The sequence below is a fragment of the Marmota marmota genome, unplaced genomic scaffold (assembly GCF_001458135.2).
Source record: "Marmota marmota marmota unplaced genomic scaffold, marMar, whole genome shotgun sequence".
NCBI lineage: Eukaryota > Metazoa > Chordata > Mammalia > Rodentia > Sciuridae > Marmota > Marmota marmota.
In genome coordinates, this window is record NW_026000005.1 from 46,478,332 (window position 1) to 46,504,754 (window position 26,423).

Sequence of the window (26,423 nt, forward strand, 5' to 3'; positions counted from 1 at the left end):
CTAAGTGATGGGGTTTACAGGCATGTGCCATTGTGCCCAGCCTTCCATTATTTGTTTGTTTGTTGTTGTTTTTGTTTTTTTACATAAAAGGCAGTATGCTCTACATAGTTCTATACTTTGCCTTTTTTTTCACTTAATAATGTGTACTGGAAATTGTTTCCCATCAGTGCACAGAATCCTGGTTCCTTTCTTTCTACAGCAACACAGTACAGTATCTTATGTATATTCCAGAAAATCTCTGCCAGTCTCCCACTGATAGACATTCAGGTTAATTCTAATTTTGTATCCAATAGCTTTGTAATACATTATTTCACACTTGTCTGAGGCTACCTATTCTTGGAAGTGGAACAGGATAAATAGTATTTGCAATGATTAATCAATCCATCATAGACCCAGCTAAATAGCTAAACTCTGCAGATTTCACCAGTTTCACAACCACCCAAAGCATGTGCATGTGTTTCTCCATACCCTCTTTTCTACTACAAACTCTTGAATCTCTGACAACTTAATAGGTAAAAAACTGTAACAGTGCAGTTGCAGTTTTGTTTTACAATTCTTTTTTAATGTATGAGAATAGATCTCTTTCTATGCTTTAAAAAAAAAATCTTTTTCTGTGAATCTTCTTTTTTTTCTTCTTTTGTTCTGGGGAATTGAACTTGGGAGTACTGGACCACTGAGCCACATCCCCAGCCCTATTTTGTATATTATTTAGAGACAGGGTCTCACTGAGTTGCTCAGTGCCTTGCTGTTGCTGAAGCTGGCTTTGAACTGCCTCAGTCTCCTGAGCCACTGGGATTATAGGCTTGTGCCCCCATGCCCGGCTCTGTGAACCTTCTATTCACATTCTGCGTACATTTCTACTGGATCACTCGTCTTTTCCTTATTGACTTATGAGGTGCATTTCATATGTTAGTGAAAGTAGGCTTCAGTCTTGTTATGAATTACATATATTTTTCCTAGTTTGTCACTTCTCTTTTGATTTTGCTTATGAACATTTTTCATTCCCACATGTAACTTATATTTCTGCAGTCAATCTTGTCTCCCTTTTCTTTTTGGACTTCCAGGGTTGGTGTCACACTTAGAGAGGCTTCCCTCTTCTGCAGGCCATTAAAAACAAAACTAAAACATCTTCCAAGTCTTCCTCTAGTTCTTTATGGATTTACATTTTAAATGACCTGCAATTTTTAACTGTTGTTTGGGGATTTTTTTTGTACTGGGGATTGATCCCAGAGGCACTCTACCACTGAGTTACATCCCCAGACATTTTTATTTTTATTTTATTTTGAGATAGAGTCTCACTAAGTTGCTGAAGCTGGCCTTGAACTTTTGATTCTCCTGCCTCAGCCTCCAGAGTAACTGGGGTTATAGGTGTTCACCACCACATCTGGTCCTATAATTTATTTTGGTGCAAAGTCTGAAGTAAGAATCTGTCAAGTAAGGTTCCTGAAGATGACATGCCCCACTCCAGCCTGACAACAGGTAACCATGCTTATTTCACATGGCCATGGGTTCCCTGGCTTCTCCAATCTCCCCTTTGCAATAATTCTTCATGTAAAGGAATGATTCTAAATATTTAATTAGAATTTAATTAAATAAAGTTAAGAGAAATTGTATGCTTTTGGCAGGGATTTCTGTTTCATTGTTTTTCAGAGATTGCAAACATGGTCAAGTACCCTCTAATCTCCTCGGGGTGAACACTGATAAAGATTCGGAATGTATCCTTTCAGATTTATTTTCCTACAGTTATCATAGTTTTCTAGGTTAACACATGGTTCTATCTATGCTTTTTAAAGGATTATTTTCTAGAAATGGTACTTATCAGAATATACCAGATATAGATTATTTGAAAAATACAAATATTCCAATATATGTAGCCTGAATAAACTTACCACCCTGATACTCATTCTCCACTGGACAATCCCATCACAGGGCTCCTACTCTATCCTTTCTGGTTTCACCATATTTACCCTTTTACTCTTGCAGAACCTAGATACCCAACAGTGGTTTACTTCATTAGCGGTTACATCACCCTACATTCAACCATGTGTTCTGCTTTGACTCCTGTCCAAACAGCCACCACCTCAGTGATTGTATTGAAGTCAGCCCCGGAGAATGAGAACTGAAGTCATCTGTGAAGAAATTCTTCCAGTCTTCAATCCTGTATGAAGAGTAAGTATGTTTTTCTCTATGACAACTCTACACTTTCCTAGAAGCTTCCAGCTGTTCCCTTAAGATGCCCCCCCCCTTTTTTTTAATGCCTACTGGTAGAATGCTGGGTAATTATTCTTTCCTTCTCTAAAATCAGGCATAAGTGATTTGTGAGAACGTAATGAAATTCCATTATATCTGAATGTAACAGGTCTAAGTTCTTATTCAGTATAAGGTGCAGGGCTGGGGGTATAGCTCAGTTGGTAGAGTGCTTGCCTCGCATGCCCAAACCCCTGGGTTCCATCCCCAACACCACACACACACAAAAAAAATCAGTATAAGGTGCAAGTGACCTTACATGCATGCCATCCCTGCTGGTTAATCTGATTCAAAAAGTGTCCCAAATGCGTCTTTCAATTCATGCTGAGAGACTTTGTCATATAGTTTGTAGTTCCGATGAAAAGTGTTTTGGCATTTTGATCTACATAAACACAAAAGAATATTTTTGGTCTGAGTTTAGATCTAATAAGCACCAAAAGTCTTCTATACAGAAAAAATATATATATATTCCTCAAAGAGTTGAAGAGTAGAAAAAAAACATTTATTCATTTTTTAAACAAATATTTGAATACATACTCTGGACTAGGGTCTGTGCTATGTGCTAGCCATGAAAATACAGACAGGGCCTCTGCTCCTGGGACTGTGGTCTTGCTGGAAAAAAAGCTGATAAATAGTCACATAACATACATTGTGATCAGCACCAGGAAGGAAAAGGAAAAAGGGAAATGGGAAAGTCTAGCAGGAGACTTAACCTAATCTGAAATGAGGGAAGATTTTTTTTTGATTTTAGGAAGTGACATGAGGGTGGGGGCAAGAGGGCTGAAAGTTCAAAGCCAGCCTCAGCAATTTAATGAGGCTCTAAGCAACTCAGCTGATAGACCCAACCTGATCTTTTCTTAAAATTGGGCATCTCGCCACAAAGCCATGAAAAGATAATTTCGGCTTTACTATAAATTACTGCAAATTCTGAACCTGCTTGGAATGCCTGCCCGTGCCTTGAACTCACCCATGCCTGGCTCTCTGACCAGATAGCAGCCCTCTCTGAAACTTTAGTGACACCTCATAAATATTGGCCTTCCCTGGCCAGACAACGACCCTCTCTGAGGCTCTAATGGTCCTCATAAATTCTGATGTTGGGGCCAGCAAAAAAATGTAAACTACCATTAGTGTGATGCTTGTCAGAGTTCTGTTATCTGTAACCCCCCCCTTTGTGTAACTTTCTGGGCTATAAAGCTGGGCTGCAGGAAAGCTGGGGTGCTGTCTTGTTCCCGCCATTTTGGGAGGGAGAGGCAGCCCGGCCGATCGAAATAATAAGCTTGGTTTAATTCGATTTTAATTGGAGTCAGTGGTCTTTTCTTGCGTCCTGGTCTAACACAGCAAGTCCCTGACTTTAAATAAAATATTAAAAGGGACTGGGGGGCTGGGGATGTGGCTCAAGCGGTGGCGCGCTCGCCTGGAATGCGTGCGGCCCGGGTTCGATCCTCAACACCACATACAAACAAAGATGTTGTGTCCGCCGAAAACTAAAAAATAAATATTAAAAAATTGCTCGCTCTCTCTCTCTCTTAAAAAAAAAAAAAAAAAAAAAGGGACTGGGGATGTGGCTCTGTGGTCCAGGGCCCCTGGGTTCAATCCCAGATACCAAAAAAAAAAGAAAGAAAGAAAGAAAATATGTTTGCAGAGACTTGGAAGTTCTTGAGGTTATTTTAATAGTTTGGTTGGGAAAATGAGGACACAAAGTTCAATATAATGGATTTATTAAACAATGAAGGGTATTCTGCAAGAGACTGAGATAAAACCGCACCCAAGAGTCAAGACCAGATAAAAAGGATCTGACATGAAAGGAGTCTACTAACCCCAGTGAAATATAACACTTTTTAAAAATTTTGTTCTTTTTAGTTATACATGACCGTAGAATGTATTTGGACATATCACACATACATGGAGTATAACTTCCCATTCTTATGGTTGTACATGATATGGAGTTATACTGGTTGCGTATTCATATATGAACACAGGAAAGTTCTGTTCAACTTATTTGGCTGTCTTTCCCATTCCCATCCTCCCTCCCTTCCCCCTGACACACCCTGTCCAATCTGGTGAACCTTCACTCCCCGCTATTGTGAATCAGCATCTGCATATCAGAGAGTACATTCAGCCTTTGGTTTTTGAGGTTTGGCTCATTTCACTTAGCATGATAGTCTCTAGGTCCATCCATTTACTGGCAAATGCCATAATTTCATTCTTCTTTATAGCCAATAATCCACATTTTCTTTATCCATTTATCTATTGAGGGCACTTCGATTGGTTCCATAGCTTAACTATTATGAATTGAGCTGTTATAAACATTGATGTGGCTGCATCACTGTAGTGTGCTGATTTTAAGTCCTTTGGGTATATGCCAAGGAGTAGGATAACTAGATCAAATGGTAGTTCCATTCCAAGTTTTCTGAGAAATCTCCATACTGCTTTCCAGCGTGGTTGTACCAATATGCAGTCCCACCAGCAATGTGTGAGTGTACATTTTTTCCCACATTCTCATCAACATTTATTGTTATTTGTGCTCTTGATAACTGCCATTCTGACTAGAGTGAGATAAAATCTCTGTAATTTTAATTTGCATTTCTCTAATTGCTAGTGATGTTGAATATTTTTTCATATATTTTATCAGCTATATTTCTTCTTCTGTGAAGTGTCTGTTCAATTCCTTTGCCCATTTATTGATTAGGTTATTTGGGGGTTTTTTTTGGTGTTATATTTTTTGAGTTCTTTATATCTCCTGGAGATTAATGCTCTGAGGTGCAGGTGGCAAAGATTTTCTCCCATTCTGTAGGTTTTCTCTTCATGGTCTTGTTTTCTTTGCTGTCTAAAGTAGCTTTTCAGTCTGAGAAAATCCCATTTACTGATTCTTAATTTTACTTTTTGTGCTTTAGGAGTCTTGTTGAGGAATTTGGTTCCTAAGCCGACAGGATGGAGATTTTGGACTAATTTTTCTTCTAGTAGGTGAGTAGGTGCAGGGTCTCTGGTCTAATGCCTAGGTCCTTGATCCCCTTTGAGTTTTGAGAGACAGGGTCTAATTTAATTTAATTTTAGTACATATGGATTTCCAGTTTTCCCAGCATCATTTGTTGAATCTTTTCTCCAATGTATGTTTGGGGCTAATAAAGCTTTTTTGTTGGTGGAGGAGTACCAGGGATTGAACTCAGGGGCATTTGACCACTGAGACACATTCCCAGTTTTATTGTTTATATTTTATTTAGAGACAGGGTCTTACTGATTTGTTTAACACATTGCTTCTTGCTGAGGCTGGCTTTGAACTCACGATCCTCCTGTCTCAGCCTCCCAAGCTACTGGGATAACAGGCAGGTGCCACCATGCTCAGCATCTCTCTTTTTGTGTGTGTGTGTGTGTGATGCTGAGGATTGAACCCAGGGCCTTGTGCCTCCGAGGCAAGCACTCTACCACTGATCCCATAATTTCATTATAAGACAGGGTCTCACGAAGTTGCCCAGGCTGGCCTCAAATGTGTGATCCTCCTGCCTTAGCCTCCTAAGTAGCTGGGACTACAGGTGTGCACCACAGCAAGCTAGAACTACTGCTTTGGAAGCAATACCATTTAAAATGTTACATAGATCTAGGGCTGGGGATATAGCTCAGCTGGTAGAGTGCTTGCCTAACATGCACAAGGCCCTGGGTTCAATCCCCAGCACCACTATACACACACACACACAGTTACATAGATCCCATTAAGGAAAAAAAAAAAAGATGAGAATTAGTTTGGTGGGATGATTTACTTTCCTGACTTCTATGAACAAAGAATCATGTGTGATATTCAAAGAGGAAAACCTCTGATTTGGGTTGTGGTTAGCAGAGGTCCAATGTCCACTGAAATTCCCCATCAAGAAAACACAGCTGAAATAATCAGCCAGGATTGGCAGGCAACATTCAGAAGGACCATATTTTCACAGATTCCCCCACAAACAATGGAATGACATGGAGTCAGTCACTAGCCACATGGAAGAGGACATACCTTCCCTGTGCTGGTCCAACTCACAGTTCTTTTTTTTTTTTTTAATTTATTTTTTAGTTGTAGTTGGACACAATACCTTTGTTTTTATTTATTTATTTTTATGTGGTGCTGAGGATCAAATCCAGGGCCTTGTTGATGTGAGGCAAGCGCTTTACCGCTGAGCCACAACCCCAACCCAACCCACAGTTCTTACCTTCACTGTGCTTATGGTTCTCAGGGTCCTCAAGCTTGACGCTCCTCCTGTCCTTTGTCCACTTGGTGCTTCCTGCTTGGTGATATTTATTCCTCCGCAAAAGTGGGAACCAGACACTTTCCCCCACCACTTTCTTTCTTGCAGCAGTAGTATCCTTCCTGTCGCTCTTCTGAGGGACAACTTGGAGGAGAAACAGCAACAGTGAAAGCACATCTCCCCTGTGCCCAGGAAGTGACAAGCAAATCATACAGTCAGTACATGCCAGATCTGGGCAGGACACATGCCCACATGCACGTTCACCTCTTCAGGATGAATTATTCAACAGGTAGTATAAGGGCTCCCAGCACCACAGTGACCTGGTATGCCTGTAGAAAGGAACAAGTAAAGAAAAGTCATTTGCTGTTTAGATGGCTCCACGTGCCGTTAGAGTTCCAACTCTTTTCATACTGGCATTCTGCCTAAGGAGAGGCCCCATGCAGGGGATCTCACAGTTCATCCCACAGGTAATAAATGGGGATGGTGTGACAAAACTAATGATCAAAGATGAAAATTTTAGCAGAATGTGGAATGAAGTCTCATCATATACAAAAGAAGAAAATGAAGAAGTAGGGGCTGACAGAGAAGCTGTGTTATCTATTGCCAGTGTTGATGAGGATCAAGGTCAACTGGGAGGGAAGTCACCACTGGTATTACAGGCTCAATTTTGTCCCACCTCCCAATTTCTATGTTGAAGCCCTAACCACCATTCTTCAGAAGGTGACTACATTTGGAAACACATTTTTTCTGTTGTTGTTGTTGTTACTAGAGATTGAACCCAGGCGCACTTAACCACTGAGTCACATCCCCAGCTCTTTTTTAAATTTTGAGACAGGCTTTCACTAAGTTGCTTAGGGCCTTACTTAGTTGCTGAGGCTGGCCTTGAACATGCCATCCTCCTGCTTCAGCCTCCCAAGCTGCTGGGATTATAGGCACATGCCACCATGCCTCATAAGACAGTAAGAAAGAGAGAGGGAAAAAAAATGATAAGGCCAATATGACCCAGAGATAACCATATAAAAATACAAGAGGCCTGAGTAAAAGCCACATCTGCCAATACCAAACTTCCAGCTTCCAGGATTGTGAGAAAAGAAATTCGTTCATTCAGCCACCCAATCTATGGTATTTTGTTATGCAGTACAAGCAGACTGACACCTGGAATACATACAGCACTCTCCTGCATCACAGGAGGAGGTAAATAACTTACAATACTGTGAGATTCATTATTACTGATTATGAAAATTTGTAAGCAAACAGGGACCAGTCACTTGGCATGGGAATGTAGGCCCAGGGAAGGCACAGTAAGAGACTAGCATTTGAGTTAAATAATTTCAATGAACCAACATTAGGATATCGTTACCCTAAAAGCCAATATAATTGTGATATTTCTACTATCTGCTGTACCAAAGTAAACCATTTTAGGTACCACATTTTAAAGAGGAATGATCCAGAATTATGAGTGTTAACCATTTAAAATGATATCACATGCAGATCAGCTTTAGGAAAATAGACTCTCACTACTTCTGCTTTTCTCCAAGCTAACAGTCTGGGGTTCCAAAACAAGAGGTATATTCACCAAGAGTTTGTTTGGGTTCCAATAGGTAGGAAATGAATGTAACGTATTATTAAGGACATCATAGTTTAGTAATGCCCTCTTAAATATGGTCAACTTAACCAAACAGCTTGATTAAACAGCAGTCTCAATTCCAAACAGGTCTTAAAAATGCCAACTCTGAGCAGCTAGTGGACCACTCTGGTACTCCCAAGTATGCCTGAGCTTTTGTTCCCATGTGCTGAACCATGTTCTTGTAAGAATTAGTTGCATTATTCAAAAACCTGTGTATGACTATTGAAGGGAAAACAAGGACCATGAGACGGGTAAGTGAGAAATGAAAGACAGACCAGGCAGAGATCCACATAAGAGTCTTGCTCGCCCATCTCCTGTCTCCTGCTTTCTCACTTTCCTTTCACATATAAACGAATAAAATGAGTGCAATAAATTATCAAGTCTACGAAAATAAAGTTGAAGTTTAAAAACTAGTCAAATTAGGTATGGGTGAGAAATCATAAAAGAATGGGAAAATAGTAAAAATGTAGTGTAAGGGTAAAAGAAATTGAAGTTAAAGCGTAAAAGTTAAAGGGTAAAAGACCGGGTGTTGTAAAAGTTTCTAAGCTGCAAGGTCTGAGTTAAAATGTAAAGGAGGTATTGTTAGGTTTCTATGCTACCTGCAAAACCCGAAATTTCTGTAGCTGTTAAGACAATGCTTAGAACCGCCCAGTAAATATTTCCCCTGACTATTTGGATTGTTTAATAAGGGCTCTGTGTGGTCGCACATAGGCATTGCAGGGCCTGGACCAATCAGTTTAAATGTAACCCCCTCCTTAGGAATGACCTATCACTCCAGCCTGACCTGTTCCCGCCAATGAATGAACTAATCATGTTTAGGAGTTGTTGTTCAATTTTCCCACGCCTCATGATGATTTGTTCTGATGTATACAAAGCCCTCCGCCCTCCCCAAAAAGTGTACTTAAGCAGTGCTCAGCCCCTGCTCGGGGCTCTGGGCTGCTTTCCCTTCTTGAGTGGGCACGGAGCCCCAGCATGCTGGTTCAATAAATCCCCCTTCTGCCAATTGCATGAGTGGTCACTTGGTGGTCTCTTTCTCCGACGTTTCACGGGACCCTTACAGTAGGACTCTATCTTCAACCTGCTTTACTAGAGTGTTAAAACTATGATTTTTACTTTTTTTTCTTTTTTCTTTTTGTAAAACAGGATTGAACCCAAGGCCTTGAACATGCTAGGCAAGCTATCACTGAGCTCCATCCCCAGCCCAGTCTGCTTTCCTTTAAAGAAACAAACTTGAAATTGCAAAAGATGCTCTATAGGTGTACTTCATGCAGGGAAGTTAAGCTACTCCAACAATGAACCCAGTCAAATATAAACCCTTGGTACCACATCAAACAATTAGCAAATTAACATATATGTTTTAAATTAAAATCAAAAGATTTGTATGAATTTTTTTGAACCCAGGAGCATTCAACCACTGAGCCCTTTTTGAGATAGGATCTTGCTCAGTTGCTGAGGCTAGCTTTGAATTTGTGATCATCCAGCCTCAGCCTCCAGAGTATATGAGCAACCATGCCCAGCTCCACTTTCACTTCTGATGAATTAAAACCACTACCAGGGCTGGGGGTGTGGCTCAGCGGTTGAGGGCTCGCCTAGCATGTGCGAGGCCCTGGGTTCGATCCTCAGCACCACGTAAAAATAAAAGTATTGTGTCCAACTACAACTAAATAAACAAAATATTAAAAAAAAAACCACTACCAGACAGAAGAGGGTTGAAGAAAGTGTCTATTGTTCAACTAGCTGCTCAAAGTAGACAATAAATGCTACCTGCCGCTCAGAAACAATTGCTTGGAGGAAAACTTGAGAAATGAACAGGATGGAGTAGGGGCTTTGGATTCAGCAGATCCATATATGTTCCTGGCTCCATCATTTATTAGTTGGGAAACTGAGCAAGTTAGCTAATGCCTAAATCTACTTTTCTGTCAATAAATTGGAGCTAATGATGCCTACCTAATATCGCCACTGTGAGGATGAAGTGAGGTAATACATAAAGCCCTACCACAGGACCCCACATAAGAAGCTCTCAATATTCATTAGCTATGTGCCCACTCATCCACCTCAATTCCTTTGGGATTCAATTTAAAGCTATTTACATTCAAATACCACGGCAGAGGCTCTAATCAGAAGTGTAACATACTAGAACTTAAACTATTTGCCAAAAGAATAAATATGGAAAAAAGTGTTTGGGAGGCACAAAAAACAATTTTAATGAAGCAATTTTAAGAATCAAGACTTTCTTTTAACCAGTATTTCCAGACAACCAATATCACTTTCGAACATAAAACATCTTTGAGAAGCCAGAATTAAACAGGCAGTTGGTATAGATAGCTAAATCAAATCAGGTCAGATCCAGGAGGCCAATTTTGGTGAGTCTGGGAAGCTGGAGACTGCCCGCTGAGAGACTGAAAAGCCTCGGAGTCCTTCCCCCACCCTATCAAAAGCTCCGGCCCTTCCCCCTTCCCCTTCTGCCCACCTGTTTCCCACCTTTTGGCCATCTCACCAAGCATCTCCAGGGCCTAGTCAAGTATACTGGAAGGCGAAAGATAAGGGGAAGAGGGCAGGAGAACAAAGGAAGCCAAGGACAAATTAAAAAGGGCTGAATGGCTTGCTTCTTGGGATACCAGGATACCAGCTATGGCCCCCTTCTCCCCCGCCAGGAGAAAGTCTGTTACACCTTTTTAAATAAACTCTGCTTTACATGCTTCCCTTGGCATGCTTCTCTAATGTTATGCTTCAACATGTGAATGAAGAAAGCAGTATTGAAGCCAGATTTGAAGTTGGATAGTCAGTGTAGTTAGGTAAATCGGGTCTAATATCAAGTGGGATCTAAAATGGAGGCCAGGTTGAGAATGAATTCCGGGAAAAGTTGAACAACTCTCGGAATGTTAATGAAGTCCCGGAAAAGCCCAAGGCCAGAGCCCATCCCAAAGAAGTGTTAATGAACAGCCCCCAGCAAACTTGAAGATGCTGACTCAGAAGTCCTTCCAGATTACTTCTTTGGCCCACCTGTGTCCCACCCCTCGGGCCCTTCCCACCTACATTCCATCACTGAAAGAACTATAAAAAGGGGAAACAACTGCACTTCCACGGATTCCACCTCTTGGGTCCCCTTCTTCCTCCGGGAGAAATCTTTTCTGCTGTTCTTTAATAAACTTTCCACTCTGACCTTGCCTCGGTGTGCTTCTCTGGTGTTATTCTTCAACATTGGGGAAGCAAGGACTCGTCACCGGTCAACAGTGGTAACAGTATCATTTGTAATCCCACAACAAACCATATCAGTCATAATTTATTATTACTCTTTATATAACATGGATATTTAACTTGCTAATATTTTGTCAGGAATTTTTACATCTTTTCTGAGAGTGGTGAGTTATCAGGATGATCTCAGACTCTGGTATTTAGTATGATTTGTAAAGCTAGTTGGAAAATGTCCAGAACACCATTTTTGAAATTAAACAACACGACTGAACTGCTTTAGCCTGGATTTTGATTGCTGTCATTGTTATCATGCTCAAGGCTGCACATGTAATTATCGTATCTCTACTCCCACAGTTCTTATCTTCCCATTTTTCAGTCTCCTTTTGGGGAAAGACCCATTAGTTTTCAGTTCACCTTGACTTTTCTCCAGCTTAAAGGTATATTACAGAGCCTTCAAACTTCCATGCCTTGCATGCTTTGCCTTTAGTACTGTTTAACAGGAGTTCACGTGATACTTTGACTATATATCCCTTGTGGCTTTGAAACTTACTTGTTTTTTCTCTTTTTCCCAATCTTCTTTTCCCTAACCTTCTCCTTCCTAACCGCCCTAATCTAATTTTTCCTGAATCACCTCTATAAAAGCCCCCCTGTTCCTGGGGATGGGCAGAATCAGACCTTAGGACAGGAGTCCCCTGTGTTTCTCCTTTGCTAGCCAAGCAATAAACATTCTTTTTCTTTTTTTCTCAAAACCGTGTCCTTTTTATTGGATTGGCATTGGGGACAAGGACCAAGCTTTCAGCAACAGAATTTGAAATAGTAAGTTTTTTTGTTTTTGTTTTATATATGACAGTGGAATGCATTACGCAATAGTAAGTTTGCCTTTGTAATAAACTCATTTAAGGCCTCATTCTAACTTTCCATTTTCATTTTGGAATGTTTTACTCACATCAGTGAAGCCAGAATTAGAAAGGCAGTCAATGTAGATAGGTAAATCGAGTCAGGTTGGATCTAAGAGGTGAATTTTGAGTGAGTCTGGGAAGTTGAGGACTGACCCTGAGGGATCTTATCAAGAACCTACCCCTGCTCCAACCTGTTGCCAAGGTGACCTGTCCCAGGAATTTCTCCTCCCTACAGGGAGCTATAAGGTTGTTACTGTGTCCTTGTCTACTCCATCCTGCCCTTTCCCCTTCAGCCCATCTATTTCCCACCTTCTGGCCTAAGAGCATTCCTAGTCACACATGCAGGAAGGAGAAAGATTAGGGGGGAAAGCAGGAGAACAAAGGAAGCCTAGGACACATAAAAAAGGTAGAACACCTTGCTTCTTAGGATACCATGATACCAACTATGGCCCCCTTCTCCCTCGCAGAATTCTGTTACCCCATTTTAAATAAATCCTGCTTCATATGCTTGCCTCCGTGTGCTTCAACATGTGGTGAAGCAGGACTCCGCACCAATAAACCGCGGTATCATATTGCAAACACCAAAATATATAGAAAAACAAGACAACTTTAGGTATATGTTTTAGGCCAGGTATCCCTAGAAATCTTCTCTACTGACCACAATCTAGAAATGATAAATCTTGAGGTAAGAAAGGAAACCCGTAGAAATACTTCTTTTTCCCTCTCAACATGTGTTTTCACAAAACTGACATTTTAAAAACTTAATTCCACTGCCAGCTACCCAAATGGAGGCACACAGAGCCAAACTAGACTATATACAGGAACAAAAAAGCACCTACAATTCAAGACCTCCACTTCTCCAACCTAAACTCGGAGTACACTGGGGCAAAACCCACTAGGGTCAACCGAATTCAGAACACAGTTAAGGAGTCTCCAGCCTCGCCCCGCACGGTCCAGTCCCTAGCTGATTCGCCTCGTTCACGGCCACCACTAATGGAGGGAAGGCCCGGGGGTGCGCCCCTGCGGCCCAGCCGCACGACCTAGGCAGGCAGGACCACACTGAAAGGCCTTGTTGTAGCCTGCAGCTGGAGCACCGGGTCAGAGCGCGTACCAGCGGACAGACAACGCGCGGGTCCCGGAGAAAGAGAACCCGAGAGGTGGCAGCACCCTCGTGACTACGCCTCAGCCAACCAGAGCCCGCGCCCGCCGGACCAATCAACAGCCGCGGCAGTGCGTGAGCCGGGGGCGGGGCCTCGAGCTGGGCCGCACTGCGACCCGGTCCTGCTAGGCTCTGGACGCCTTGGGCTTCCGTTTGCTGGGTCTCTGTGGGGCACAGGTGTCGCGCCAGGTTGGCGGAAGTGGGGACGCAGCCTTGGCCAAGTCTGGGCACTAGCGGGCTGTCTCGCGGCCCCACGCTCCCTTGCCCACGGGCCGCAGGAAAGGAAACAGTGACTGTCAGAGCAGCTCACTGAGGGCTCCCGGGCGGCGGGGGAGCTGCGTAGGTCCGTTAATCCGATGGGCCGCCCTCCCGCCCGCCGGACCACGTGTCTGCACCGCCATTTCGGGCCGGGTGTCATGCGGGCCGCGGGAGGAATGGGGTGACCGCCTCTGCCCGGGAGCCGCGCTCCCCGCCGCTGCGCGTCCCAGGTTGCCATGGCAGCAGTGGGTGGTAACGGCTGTAGCTTTGTGCCAGGCCTTGTACTGGTGCCTTTCTCATGCATTTTGTTTTCTCAGAGCAGCCTTGATTTTAATAAAGTCAGTTGACTTGTAAGGAAACAGACTCCTGGTGCAAGGCCTTTGGTTTACATCCCCAACCGCTTTATGCCCTCTCTTAAGTTTCTTTTAGAGCATCCTTAACGTGCTCTCACAAGGAAGTTGGGCACTGTGTCAAAATCCCAGTGAAAAACCAGCCTCTATCTCAGAGCAAAGCCTGTCCAAGGAAGGGATGCGACCTTTGTCCTTGGAAAGACCCACAGAGCACTCCTAGGCACATTCCCACCCTGCTAAGTGGTTTATCTACAAATAACAGGAGAGATGTGCTGCACCAGGTGTCCCTGACTCAGGCTAGGTGGGGATCCATAGCAACCCCCTAGCAGCCACCAATCAGCATGAGACAGGGAAATACCTGGGATGCCAGATGACCCTCCCAGTAGTTTATGGTGGTTGATAACATGTTGGGAAACCATGTAGTTCAGCACGTACACCCCTCTTGGCTTAAACCAATCAGTTCAAATGAATACCCCTTTTGTACTGACCAATCACCCTTACCCAACTTGTTCCCACCCGTGAATGTGCTAATCATGTTTTAGAGTTGTTATTTGATTTTCCCGCAGTGTGTGATGATTTGCTAAGAGATGCTATGATGTATGTGAAGTCCCTGCCTTCTCCAAAGAATGTATAAAACTGCTGCAAACCCTGGGCTTGGGGCCTCTCAGCGTCACCAGTTGCTGAGCTAGTTCGCAATACACACCTCTTTGCTGCTTACATCGATCTTGGGTCTCTGGTGGTTTTTTGGGGGTCCCGAATTCGAGCCCCGAGCCCAGGGTTTGCAGCAGTTTTATACATTCTTTGGAGAAGGCAGGGACCCCCCACATACATCATAGCATCTCAGTAAATCATCACACACCGCGGGAAAATCAAATAACAACTCTAAAACATGATTAGCACATTCACTGGCGGGAACAAGTTGGGTAAGGGTGATTGGTCAGTACAAAAGGGGTATTCATTTGAACTGATTGGTTTAAGCCAAGAGGGGTGTATGTGCTGAACTACATGGTTTCCCAACATGTTATCAACCACCATAAACTACTAGGAGGGTCATCTGGCATCCCAGGTATTTCCCTGTCTCATGCTGATTGGTGGCTGCTAGGGGGTTACTATGGGTCTCCACCTAATCTGACTGAGTCAGGGACACCTGGTGCAGCACATCTCTCCTGTTATTTGTAGATAAACAACTCAGCAGGGTGGGGATGTGCCTAGGAGTGCTCTGTGGGTCTTTCCAAGGACAAAGGTCACATCCCTTCCTTGGACAGGCTTTGCTCTGAGGTAGAGGCTGGTTTTTCAACATAACAAAAATTGATGATATCAAAATGAGCAAAAGATGTGAAAAGCAATTTTCAGAAGAAATTTAAGTAGCTAATAGAGGAAGAGCCATCAGTGAAATACAACTTAAAACATTTTTTGAAAACATCAGATTGACAAAACATCAAACAACAAAGTGTTTTGGGATAGTAGAGAAAGGAGTGACAGTAGGAAAAGTAGTTATTTCATATGGAGAGAAACTTGGCAATTTCCTGTGAAGATTAAAAAACTCTCGTTTCTTACCATAGGAATTCCACTTATAGGTATCTAATCTAGAGAAGTTTTCTGGCTGATGGAGTGTTGCGAGGGAGCAAAAATTGCAACGTATGCAGTCGAGGGGCAAAAAAAAGAGTGTCCACGCGCTCCTGCCCCTTTCAATGCTTTATTCACTCAAATTGCTCAATATAGTTTCACTCTATAGTTTCCTAATTAAGAAAACGACAATCCTTAATGCTAGGCACTGCAATAGACATAATCAATTCACAGCAAACAATTCTAGGTTAATTCTGAGCACTGCAAAACACACTGAATCATGACAGGCTAATAACAACATTCCCTCTGCATGCTAAGTTCAAAGGTCTTAAGCCTTAGGCTTTATGTCCAGCAGATGCACACTCACTCTGACTGTGGTGACCAGATCCGGAACCAAAGCAGGCTTTTCCTGGTGTGGAGTGGACGACCATTGAGGAGAGGGTCATAGGGAGGAGTTGCAGCTGTCACCAAGGTCCAGACGAGGCGGTAGAGTTTGAGAGCCATGAGGATCACGCAGAGGCTCAGGAAACAAGTGATGGGATGACAAGTGATGGGACGTCAGGTCCTCATCAGGCTCTCCAGCTGGAGTGCATCCTGGCTGAATCCCTGTTCATTTGCTCTATCATTTACACTAAATTTTGATTTTTTTTTTAACCCCCCTTTCAATCCTTATCAGCTACCACTGCATTTCTCAGTGACATCATTTACTCTGGGGTCAGAAACATCTGGTCTCGTGGTCTCCACCCTGATCTTCTCACCTTTCCCTCTTATCAGGTGAGGACAGCCTGCCAGGGGCTTCCCTCTGTTGATCAGGGTGAGGGGAAGTAACTTGTTTGTGGCCACACTGGAGGGCTGTGTGGGTGGCCTGGTAAGACTGCAGGTTTCAAACTGGAGTTTTTAAAATGGAGTTGCTTAGGCTCAGGCCTAAGGCCATCCTAACATGGAGGGACACATGAATCTATCACATACTTTAAAAAAATATTATTATAGATATTTCCAAAAATCCATAGTAAAAATGTATAATGAACCCCTTTTCTTTTTTCATCTATCCCCTATCTGCTTTTTCCCTTTCCTTCACTTCCTCTATTTTTTCTTTTTCTCTTCTTTTTTTCCCCTTGGCTTAAGTGTTTTTGTTTTTCTGTGGTGTGGGAACACTGAGCTACATCCCAGGCCTTTTTTTTAAGACTCATCTGCCAGGTTACCCAGGCTGGCCTTGAACTTGCAATCCTCCTGCCTCAGCTTCCCAAGTAGCTGGGCTTGTGTGTGCACTGTACCTGACTTCAAAACTTTATTTTTTTCTTCATACCTGAAATTGAACTCAGAGAAACTCAACCACTGAGCCACATCCCCAGCCCTATTTTGTATTTTATTTAAAGACAGGGTCTCACTGAGTTGCTTAGTTCCTCAGTTTTTGCTGAGGCTGGCTTTGAAATTGTGATCCTCCTATCTCAGCCTCCCAGATAGCTGGGACTACAAGATATGCCACAGTGCCCCACTCCCACTCAAAACGTCTTTTTATTGTTGGTTTGTTTAAATTCAGATTTGTAAGTGTCCACTCATTGGATTTGATTGATATTTCGCTTAAACCTTCAAAAATGTATAATAGAGAACCCCCTTTTAAAATGCTAGTTATTGTTGAAATGGGGTGATTTATCACATAGAATTTTGTCCTTATTCTGGATGTGGCTGATACCTTGAAGTGTCTTTAACATTTTCCTTTATCCTTAGAGTTCTTGTAAACTGGTAGTTAGATATGGAGGCTTCATTAGATACAGGTTTGTCGTGAGCCATGCCTGGGCTGCATGGGGGCCTCCATGCACCGTAGCCTATTGAACAGGAGAATCTGGTGTCTGGAAATAACCAAAGGACATTTTCCTCTGGCTGACTGCCCTGACTCCCGTGAGCCCTATTCAAGGTCTGCCAAAGGTCCCATATAGCACCAGAGACCGGGTGACCTGCTGTAGCCACACAGCCCCTCTGAGATGAGTGTGACCTGCCAAGATGCCAATCAACCTGCTGAGTGCCAGACATCTGGAAGCAAGACCCCACCCTTGAAACCTTTCCCTGCCTTTAATAAACCACGGAACCATCTTCTTTTGTCTAGCTCCAGCTCCCTGTGGACTAAACCTATCAGGGCTCTGCTTTTGAAAATATATTTTTGACTCTTTGTCTTTTTTCTTCACTAATTATTCACAATTTAATTTCTCAGGTGGCTTATGCCTTCCTCGGCAGGAAGAAGAACCCCTCCCCAACAAGATGTGGGTCATCACCACATACAAGTTCATTTTTTTTCCCCCAGGAAGACATGGTTGGTGCTGTACAATTTTCTCTTCACATCTGCTTGTCCTACTTTTGGTAGTGGTTAAATTAATCAGACAACTTGGTTGTTGTCAGCCTGATCCATCTGTTATAACCTTCAGCCTTCTATCTGATGGTTTTAGGCAGTGTTGTTTTTTTAATGCAAATGATTCAAAACTATCTATTAAGTGGGGGGTGAGGGATAATATGTAGAAAATTATAAGAATCAGATTGCCAAAATGTTAACAGTTGTTCATTTGGGTGTTGGCAAATTACTTTTTTTTTTTTTTTTCCAAATTTCTGAAATTGAACATGAAATCTGCCTGTGCACATTGAATGGAGGTGAGATACAGGGAGACCTGAGAGAAGGTTCCAAATCCAAGCTCCAGAAATGGTAGCCAAAGTAGTCCAGAGGATGTCGGTAATGAATCTGGACGCACCTGGTTTTGCTTTTGTTTTGTCTGTCCAGTGTCTAGTCTGCCTCCTTAGAGTGTCCTTCCCCTCAGAGTCTCTCCTTTTCTCCCCCCAGATTCAGATTGGGTGGAACTGACATTAAACATACCCCACACTACTCTGGCCAAAGCCAGTAGGACCCTTGTCCCATGACCTGCTGAGTCTTGAGCATCATCGCCTCCTGGAAGCCCTTCCTCTCCTGGGGCACGTGCCCCTCTTCTTTACCAAGTTCCAGCTGTCAAATCTCCCATCCCTGTATGCTGCCTGGCCTGTGGCTGGTGCTCAACAGGTGTTATCTGAGTGACGCCCACATGCTGAGTCAACAAGGGGCTTACGTGTTAGATTCAGAGATCCAAGGCACTCTTGCATATGTTGCAGGAAATGTGCTGCAGCTTCAGGCCCTCCATTGTAACCCCAGCCATACCACCTTTTCTGAGCCAGAACTCTTAACCTACCAGGTATTACCTTGATCCCTGCGGTCACCACTGGGGCCTCAGCCTCCCCTCCTGCCCGGCCCCCAACTTTCCCTAGCCTTTGTCTGCAGAAGCAAGAATCAGCATGAGGTTGGGTTATTGCCTTAAATGAAGCCACACGAAAGGAAAGGGACAGTTACCTTAAAGAGCCACTACCATCCTCAGATTAAACCTTGTAACTTTATAACTTGGACACTCAAGGGAGTGGATGACTATCAATGTTGGCCTCGGGGTTTTTTTTTTTTGTTTTATTTTTTTTTTCTTTTTGGTACCAGGGATTGAACCCAAGGGTCCTTAACCACTGAGCCACATCCCTACCCCCTCTTTTTAGATATGTTTGATTTTGAGACAGGGTCTTGCCAAGTTGCCCAGGGTTTCACTAAGTTGCTGAGGCTGGCTTTGAACTTGTGATCCTCCTTCCTCAGTCTCCAGAGTTGCTAAGATTGCAAGCATGCACCAGCACACCCAGCAGCCCCCCCCCTTTTTAAATATTTTTAGTTGTAGATGCACATAATACCTTTATTTTATATATTCATTTTTATGTGGTGCTGAGGATTGAACCCAGTACCTCACATGTGCTAGGCAAGCACTCTGCCACTGAGCCACAACCCCAGCCGCAGCAGTCCTGTTTTATTTGTGTGATTTTTTTTGTTTAGAAATGTAGATACCTTTCTGTCCAGTCTGACTTTGGCCTAAGGCCATTCTGACTCACCAGCTCTAACTGTACTGCTTTGTCTGTAGAAGCATATGAGGTTCTTTTCTTGTGCTAAAAGGTTTAGACTGTCAGAAAAGATATAAGTATGTATCTAAGATCAAATTCCTAAAATCTGTCCTCATTTTTCATGCTTCTTTAAAATATTTTTCCTATATTTAAAAACAGAGAGGGCTGGGAGTGTAGCTCAGTTGTAGAATGTTTACCTAGTATGTAGAATGCCCTGGGTTTATCCCCAGCACTGAAAGAAAACAAACAAACAAAAAACAATAAGTATCACAGAATGTAGTTGGGGTTTAAAAAAAAAGCTGGGGCTGGTGTTGCACACTTGTAATCCAGTCTCAGGAGGCTGAGGCACAAGGATCACAAAGTTTGAGACTAGCCTCAGCTACTTGTGAGACACTATCTCAAAATAAAAAAATAAGAAACATCTGGGGTGTTGCTCAATGGTTATGCACCCCTGGATTCAACCCCGGCACACACACACACACACACACAAAGCAGTAATAATATCTGCTCATCTCAGAAATGTGCAAAGATAACCACTGGTAGAACAAACTGTAACTTTCATACCAGTGAACTGATGAGTCTGTTAAGATTCTTGATTGCAAAATGACTGTGGCCAACCCAAAAAGATGAAAATGTGTTAAAAAAAAAAAAAAAACAAAAACCTCTTGGTAGCAACAAGAAGGCTAGAGAACCTGGCTGAGATAAAAGTCAGAACCCAAGAGAGGCCGGGCAGGATGCTGCTGTCAGCACTGCTGCCCCTGGACAAGCCTCCTCCTGCTGTTGTGTGTCTTGGTGTCATTGGCTTAAGATACAAGTCCCACATCAAGTCATCCCAGCCAGCTGAATTCTTCATGCACCCTCATGGGTGACAGAGTGTCAAGAGGTCTTAGGAAAAAAAAAAGAGGTCTTAGGAAGCTGGGTCTGGTATCCCAATTATTCAATGAGGGACCCCTGATACGATAGGAAGGGAGATCAAATGCTAGGACACACACACACAGTTGCTGGGAGCCATTAGCCAAGTAGGTATGACAATTTCCTTGCCAGCGTACCCCATGTTGCTTAGTGGAAGGACTCGTGGAATAGGACATTTTGCAGTGACATTGAATGTAGGTGACCTTGCTCAAGGACCAGGGCGGATTAGGGTGTTCCCGGTTTAGGATAATTGGGTTTAGGGTGTTCCAGTTTAGGGCGTTCCAGGTTTAAGATTATTCCTCCTGGGAATAGGGCGTATCTTGCTGCCTGAGTTCCCCTTGAGTTCTCACGGGATTCAGACAGTATATTTTGGAGATAGAAGCCCAGTGGAGGTGGATTTGGGCAGAGAACGTGGATTTCCCCAGAACGTGATTGTAGACGGCTGGTGTGAGTTCGGGAATAAAGAGTTGCTGTTTGAATCTACAAGCTGTGTGGTGGCTCCTGATTGTGTGCCCAGCCAGACTGCGGCATTTGTGCCCAGCCAGACTGCAGCACACAGTAAAAAACAAGGCAGGTCCTCCCTACAAGGGAAATTTAGGGCAAAGAAAATCTGATTAATCCATTAGTAGGCACAGTGGTGCACACCTGTTAAACCCTGCAACTTAGGAGGCTGAGGCAGGGTGGCAAGTTCAAGGCCAGCCTCTGCAACTCAGCTGAGACCCTGTCTCAAATATTTTTTAAAAGGGGGAGCTGGGATAGGGCTGCAATTGTGGCTCAGCAGTAAAGCACTGGCCTAGCCCCTGTGAGGCCCTGAGTTCGATCCTCACACCACATAAAAATAAATAAATAAATAAAATAAAGGTATTGTGTCCAACTAAAATATTTTTTAAAAAAGGGAGGAAGGTGGGGGTGTACGTCAGTGGTACAGCACTTGTCTCACATGCATGAGACTCTGGGCTCAATCCCCAGTACCACCAAAGGAAAAAAAAAAAAAAAACCACAATTCTGTCTTGGGGGCAGCAGGCCAAGAAAGCAGCAACACTCAGGCTGTGGTTCCCAGGGCAGCAGGGGACCATCGACAAGGACATCAAAGTCCCAGGGTAATGACAGGATGGGACAGATGGGCCCAAACTCTGGAGGAAGAGGGATGTGTAACCTGTTAGGAGGGGCAGCAACTGAGCCCCAGAGCAGCCAGATACTTTCAAGAGCGTGGGGGACTCTGGCCTGAATGTGACTCTGGGACCCAGGGAACACAGCCCCCACTTGACCAGTGCAGAAGAGTCAGCAGCAACTCCTGCAGGGGCTGCTCTTCCAGGCTGTCACCAGGCACGTGTCAGGCAGGAGGGGGCACCTCAGCCAGGCCTTGCTGCTGACCTCCATTTCTATCCTCTTCAAGGACTGAGCTTGGAGCTGCTCTTCCCACTCTCCATGAAGCCAAGAAGCGCTGGGCAGGCTGAGGGAGGCGGAGGCAAATGAGAAGGGCGCCCTTAGGTGTGAACCCGTGTCTCCAAGGCATGTCGGTGGACAAGTTCCACATGTCATAGGCCACTGGTTACCACGGAGACAAGCTGCCAGAGGCCTCTCTTCAGTGGCCATGGTGACACGTGCTCCTAAAGAAAGGCCCCCTGGAGTCCAGAGTTGATCTTCGGGAATAACTTCAGGGTGCATGACAAGGTCTCCTGGCAACTGTGTCAAAGGGACCTTGGGTGCTCCTGTCTCTGCAGAGTCCCTCACGGGCCTTCAGTTGCCAGCTCCCCTTCCTCCTCCCCACCCAAGGGCCCCCTATGACTTGTGCAGGACACAGGAGACTCACCCAGAGCTGGCCAAGGCCCTTGAGTTTGGTTAGAATGCCCGCTGGGGAGGAGGCAGGCAGGTGTGTGTGGATGGTGGGTGCCGCCCATAAAACGTGCTTCTGAGAAACNAGGCCCAGGGCTTCCCGGAAAGTCTCCTGGAAACGGGTGGACATGAGGCTGTAGAGCACAGGGTTCACAGCTGAACCAAGGTAGAAGAAGACGCCAGAGACGAGGTGGACGCACTGGAAGGCCAGGAGCAGACCCTCTGTCCAGTGGGACACCAAGCTCCACATGAGGCGGTCAGCATGGAACGGGGCCCAGCAGATGCCAAATACCACGACCAGCACATCTGTGGAGACAGAGAGGGCAGGCTGGGTGCTGGGGGCTCTGCCTGCCTTCCCCTGCCTTCCATCTCGCCTCCTCCTACCCCACAGGCCACCCAGCACTGCACCCTCCCAGGAGTGTCTGGAAATGCCCTATCCTGGCCATGTCCCTTGGAGAGACCCTTTCCCCTCTGAGTGGGTCATGGTCTTTGCTTCTGACCATGTCCACTGAACTAGCTGTGGACACCTGAGCCCAACTGGCCCAACAGATCCTCTCCCATGGAATTTGGAACTGGGGGACTCCCAGCAAGGACAGCTGAACCCCTAGTGTGACAGACTGTGAGCCAGGCCTTCTCTGAGGCCATGCTTGCTGACATGAAAGGACAGAAAGGCAGGAGAATGGATCAGGCAACAAGGTCATGAGACCACAGAGACCCCCCACCTGCCCTGGCCCAGCCTTCCCAGCTTCTGCCCCCAACCCCCTTGGCCCAGCTGAAGACCTGCTGCGCTAACCCCCCTCCTGGAGAGACCCCTGCTTCCGGGTCCCTCCCCAGCAGTGGCAGGATGGACTAGCCAGGCCCCCACCCCTTCTGACTCCTCCTTGCCCCGGGATTAACCCTCTGTGTCCTTCCTGAGGTCTTGGCCACTGGGTGGCCTTGGTTTGTGCGCTCTCTTCTCCAGCTCACTGTCCTACCCTGCTGTGCCTCCCCATCACACCCTAGCAAGGTGTTCCTCTAATCCCAGATGTCAAACAGAGCATGTCACAGCACACAGCCAGGTACACAGCAGTTCCTTGGGAGGTGGATGGAGTGAGGAAGGGGAGAAGGTCAGTGGGTCCCAGGCCTGCAAGCAAATAGACCACCTTCCCAGGGGTGAGAGGGCCCTGGCTGAGCCCACTGCAGGCTCCACACACGTTTAGGGGGAGAGGGGTGACAATAGTAGGGGGCACACAGGCAGGGGAAGTGGTTGGTAGTGCAGGCTTCGTGATGCAGAGGTGGGAGGCCAGCACAATGCTTGGCCAGTCTCATCGCAGGGCCACACAAGTGACCCCAGACTCTGGGACACTGTTCCTGAATGGCAAGGGGAGTGGGTGGGTCTTGTTCTGGGGATAGGGTTCACCCCAGTCAGCTGGCCCTGACTAAGGTCTTAGCAGCTTTGTTCTGCCCTTGACACCCCCTCCCCACTTGACTCAGGCCCTGCTGAGGGTGCTGAGCTGGGTGCAGCCAGGTCTTGGTCACAGTAAGGTCCAGAGCGGAGTGCCCTGGTCTGCCACAATGGTCACTTCTGCCCTGATTCCTCTGGTCTGCACACAAACACATCTCCTGAAGAGCCTCTTGAATAAAAATGGCCTTTCCCATGGCTCCCAAGAAACACAGACAGCTTGCAGGAAATCCCCATCTTGCATCTCCAGCTCTTCTGCCCCTCTTTTGGGGAACTTGTTCCCCCAGATCCCTCTGTGTGGTTCCTCAGGGGACTGTAAATCCCAGCATCCTCCCTCTGGCCCAGGAGGTAAACCATGACCTAAGCTTACCAATCAGAACCTTTCCCCAGAATTTTTCAATAGCTATGAAGGGAAGAGGGCAGCTCCCCAGAAGAGGGGACTGGGCAGTGGCTGTGCTGACAGCTGCGACAGGACAGAACAGGGCCAAGAATGTTCAAGAGCAAAGATGAGAGTCCTGGAGGGTTCAGAGACCTGTTTCTGTCCTCCTGAAGCCCAGCCACACAATTTTCTGGGACCAGGGCTAGATTGGTGTGTGCACAAGGCTAGGGTCCCAAGCTTAGAAGGGCCCTGGTCTTGGCTTAATGCTCTGTTGCTGCTGACCTGACATTCTTAATAATTTTTGGAGATTCTGAGTGTTTGTTTTATATTGAGCCCTACAGATTATGTAGTCAATCCTAACTGTAAGCCATTAATATTTATCTCTGGTATAAATTTCTAACAGTCTAAAAGAGTCCCTGTACCTGTTAAGGTGGACACACACACTAACAGGGTAGACGACGTCCTCCAAACCACCCACTTGGCTCCAGAGAGCGGGGCATTCCGCTCCTTCACCAGGCCCCTGGATCCCCATGTCATACCCAGAGTCTGGCTCAGTCTCCCATCCCAGCAGCAACACTTACACAGCATCTTCGTCACTTGTCTCCGGCCTCTATCCTGCAGCGGGACTCTGGGGGTGTCACTGGCCACTCTGATGCCCTTGCCCTTGGCCTCCTGTTTCAGCCGCAGCCCCACGAGCAGGTAGAGCACGCTGATGGTGGCCATGGGTAGGCAGAAGAAGAGCAATGCAGTGGCCTGCACCACCAGGTTGTAGAGGGCCCGGGGGCGGACCACCATACACACAGCTGAGTCTGGCACTGGGCCTCGGCAGGGCACATGCAGCTGCTGGAGGCCATGCAAGCTGGTGTTGGGCAGAGAGCAGAGCAAGGCGAGGCCCCAGATGGCCCCGAGCCTGCGGCGCACATTGGCCCGTGTCACCACAGTCCTGGCCTGGAATGGATGCACTACGGCTATGTAGCGCTCCACGCTCAGAGTGGTGACGTTGAGCACGGAGGCCAGGCAGACTGTCTCGAACAGCAGCGTGCGGAAGTAGCAGCCACCGACGCCCAGCAGGAAGGGGTAATTGTGCCACATCTCATAGAGCTCCAGGGGCAGCCCCACCAGCAGCGTCAGCAGGTCTGATACTGCTAGGCTAAAGAGGTAGAAATTGGTGGGCGTGCGCATGGCCTTGTGGCGCAGGATGACCAGGCAGGTCAGCCCGTTGCCCATGGTGCCCACCACAAAGATCAGCAGGTATGTGGCACAGATAGGCGCAAACAGCTCTGTCTGCTGCGGCCCCAGGTACTTGAGTCTCAGTGCCTCGTCTGTCAGGTTCAAGTCCTCAGGGTCAAAGTGCCCCAGGGCCTCACTGCCATTGCAGGGTGAGGGGCTCCTTGCTTCCCCTAGGGACAGGTCTCCAGGGAAAATGGAGCAATTGAGGCAGAGAGGAGTCTGTAGAATAGAGGGAAGAGATATCCAGAAAAGTCAGTTAGGGAATCCTTGGTCTGTCCCAACTCATCAAACCAAAGGTGCCCGCTAAGATGACCATTTTTTATGTAGTGAGGGAAGGGGGGGACCTCTCCCATCCCTTTAAAGTGCATTACAATTTCAGAGACATAAAAACATGCATCCTTAAAACAATAAAGCAGGGCCATTTGATTTTAAATATCTTGATCTCCTTGAAACCTCTGAATAAATGACAGGTCCTCCCGAGCCCCGGCTTTGCCATGGGCAGCCTCCAGTGGGTAGTGGGTGTCTCCCTCTGAAGCTGGGGACTTTAGGAGAGGCACTCAGTTTGTGCCTCTGTAAAGTGGCACAAGGCTCAGTATCACCAGGTCTGCCCCTATTCAAACCCAATTCCAGGCTTGTGACTTCTGGGAGAGAAGTCACAAGCCTGGAATTGAACCGTGGTCCTCTTTTTTAGGAGGATCCAGGAGTTTAATCCATGGAAAGTTCTGACACAGGCTCTGGCTGGCTACTGAGGGGCATGGTGACCACCCATCTGGCTGTGGAGACCCAATCAGTGTGGGGATCAAGGGAGGGAGTGAAAACGCTAAAAAACGACAATGCGAGATCCGAAACTTGGTTGGTTATTCTCTATCACCTGAACCCTTCAAAGCCTAAGTCTCTGACACCTTTGGTACTGCCACTCCCGGGGTCCCCGCTACCCCTGCTCCGGTGCACCCTCGTCCCAGCCCGACGGGGCGGGTGCTGGGCAAGAGACGTCCCCTGCCACCAGGAAGGGTCGACCAGCGCAGCCCGCAGCCCGGGGGCGTCGGTGGCTCAAAAAGGGCAGAAATGACCCAGGCGGCGCCCCCGGGGCGATCCCTCCCGCCGCGGTCACTTACCATTCCGCTGGCTGCTCGCACCCCTGGGAGCCTGCGGACAGACA

The 26,423-nt window shown here is 45.8% G+C and overlaps 1 protein-coding gene across 1 annotated transcript; it reads right to left on the reverse strand.

Annotated features, from left to right (window-relative positions):
* Positions 1 to 21,711: 21,711 nt before the first annotated feature.
* Nmur1 (neuromedin U receptor 1) lies at positions 21,712 to 26,417 on the reverse strand. The gene is made up of 4 exons (XM_015481023.2): positions 26,380 to 26,417; positions 24,616 to 25,483; positions 22,192 to 22,520; positions 21,712 to 21,831 (listed from the first exon to the last, which is right to left on the reverse strand). Exons 1-4 carry the CDS (start codon positions 26,380 to 26,382, stop codon positions 21,712 to 21,714), a joined length of 1,320 nt encoding a protein of 439 aa, XP_015336509.2. The 5' UTR covers positions 26,383 to 26,417.
* Positions 26,418 to 26,423: the final 6 nt, after the last annotated feature.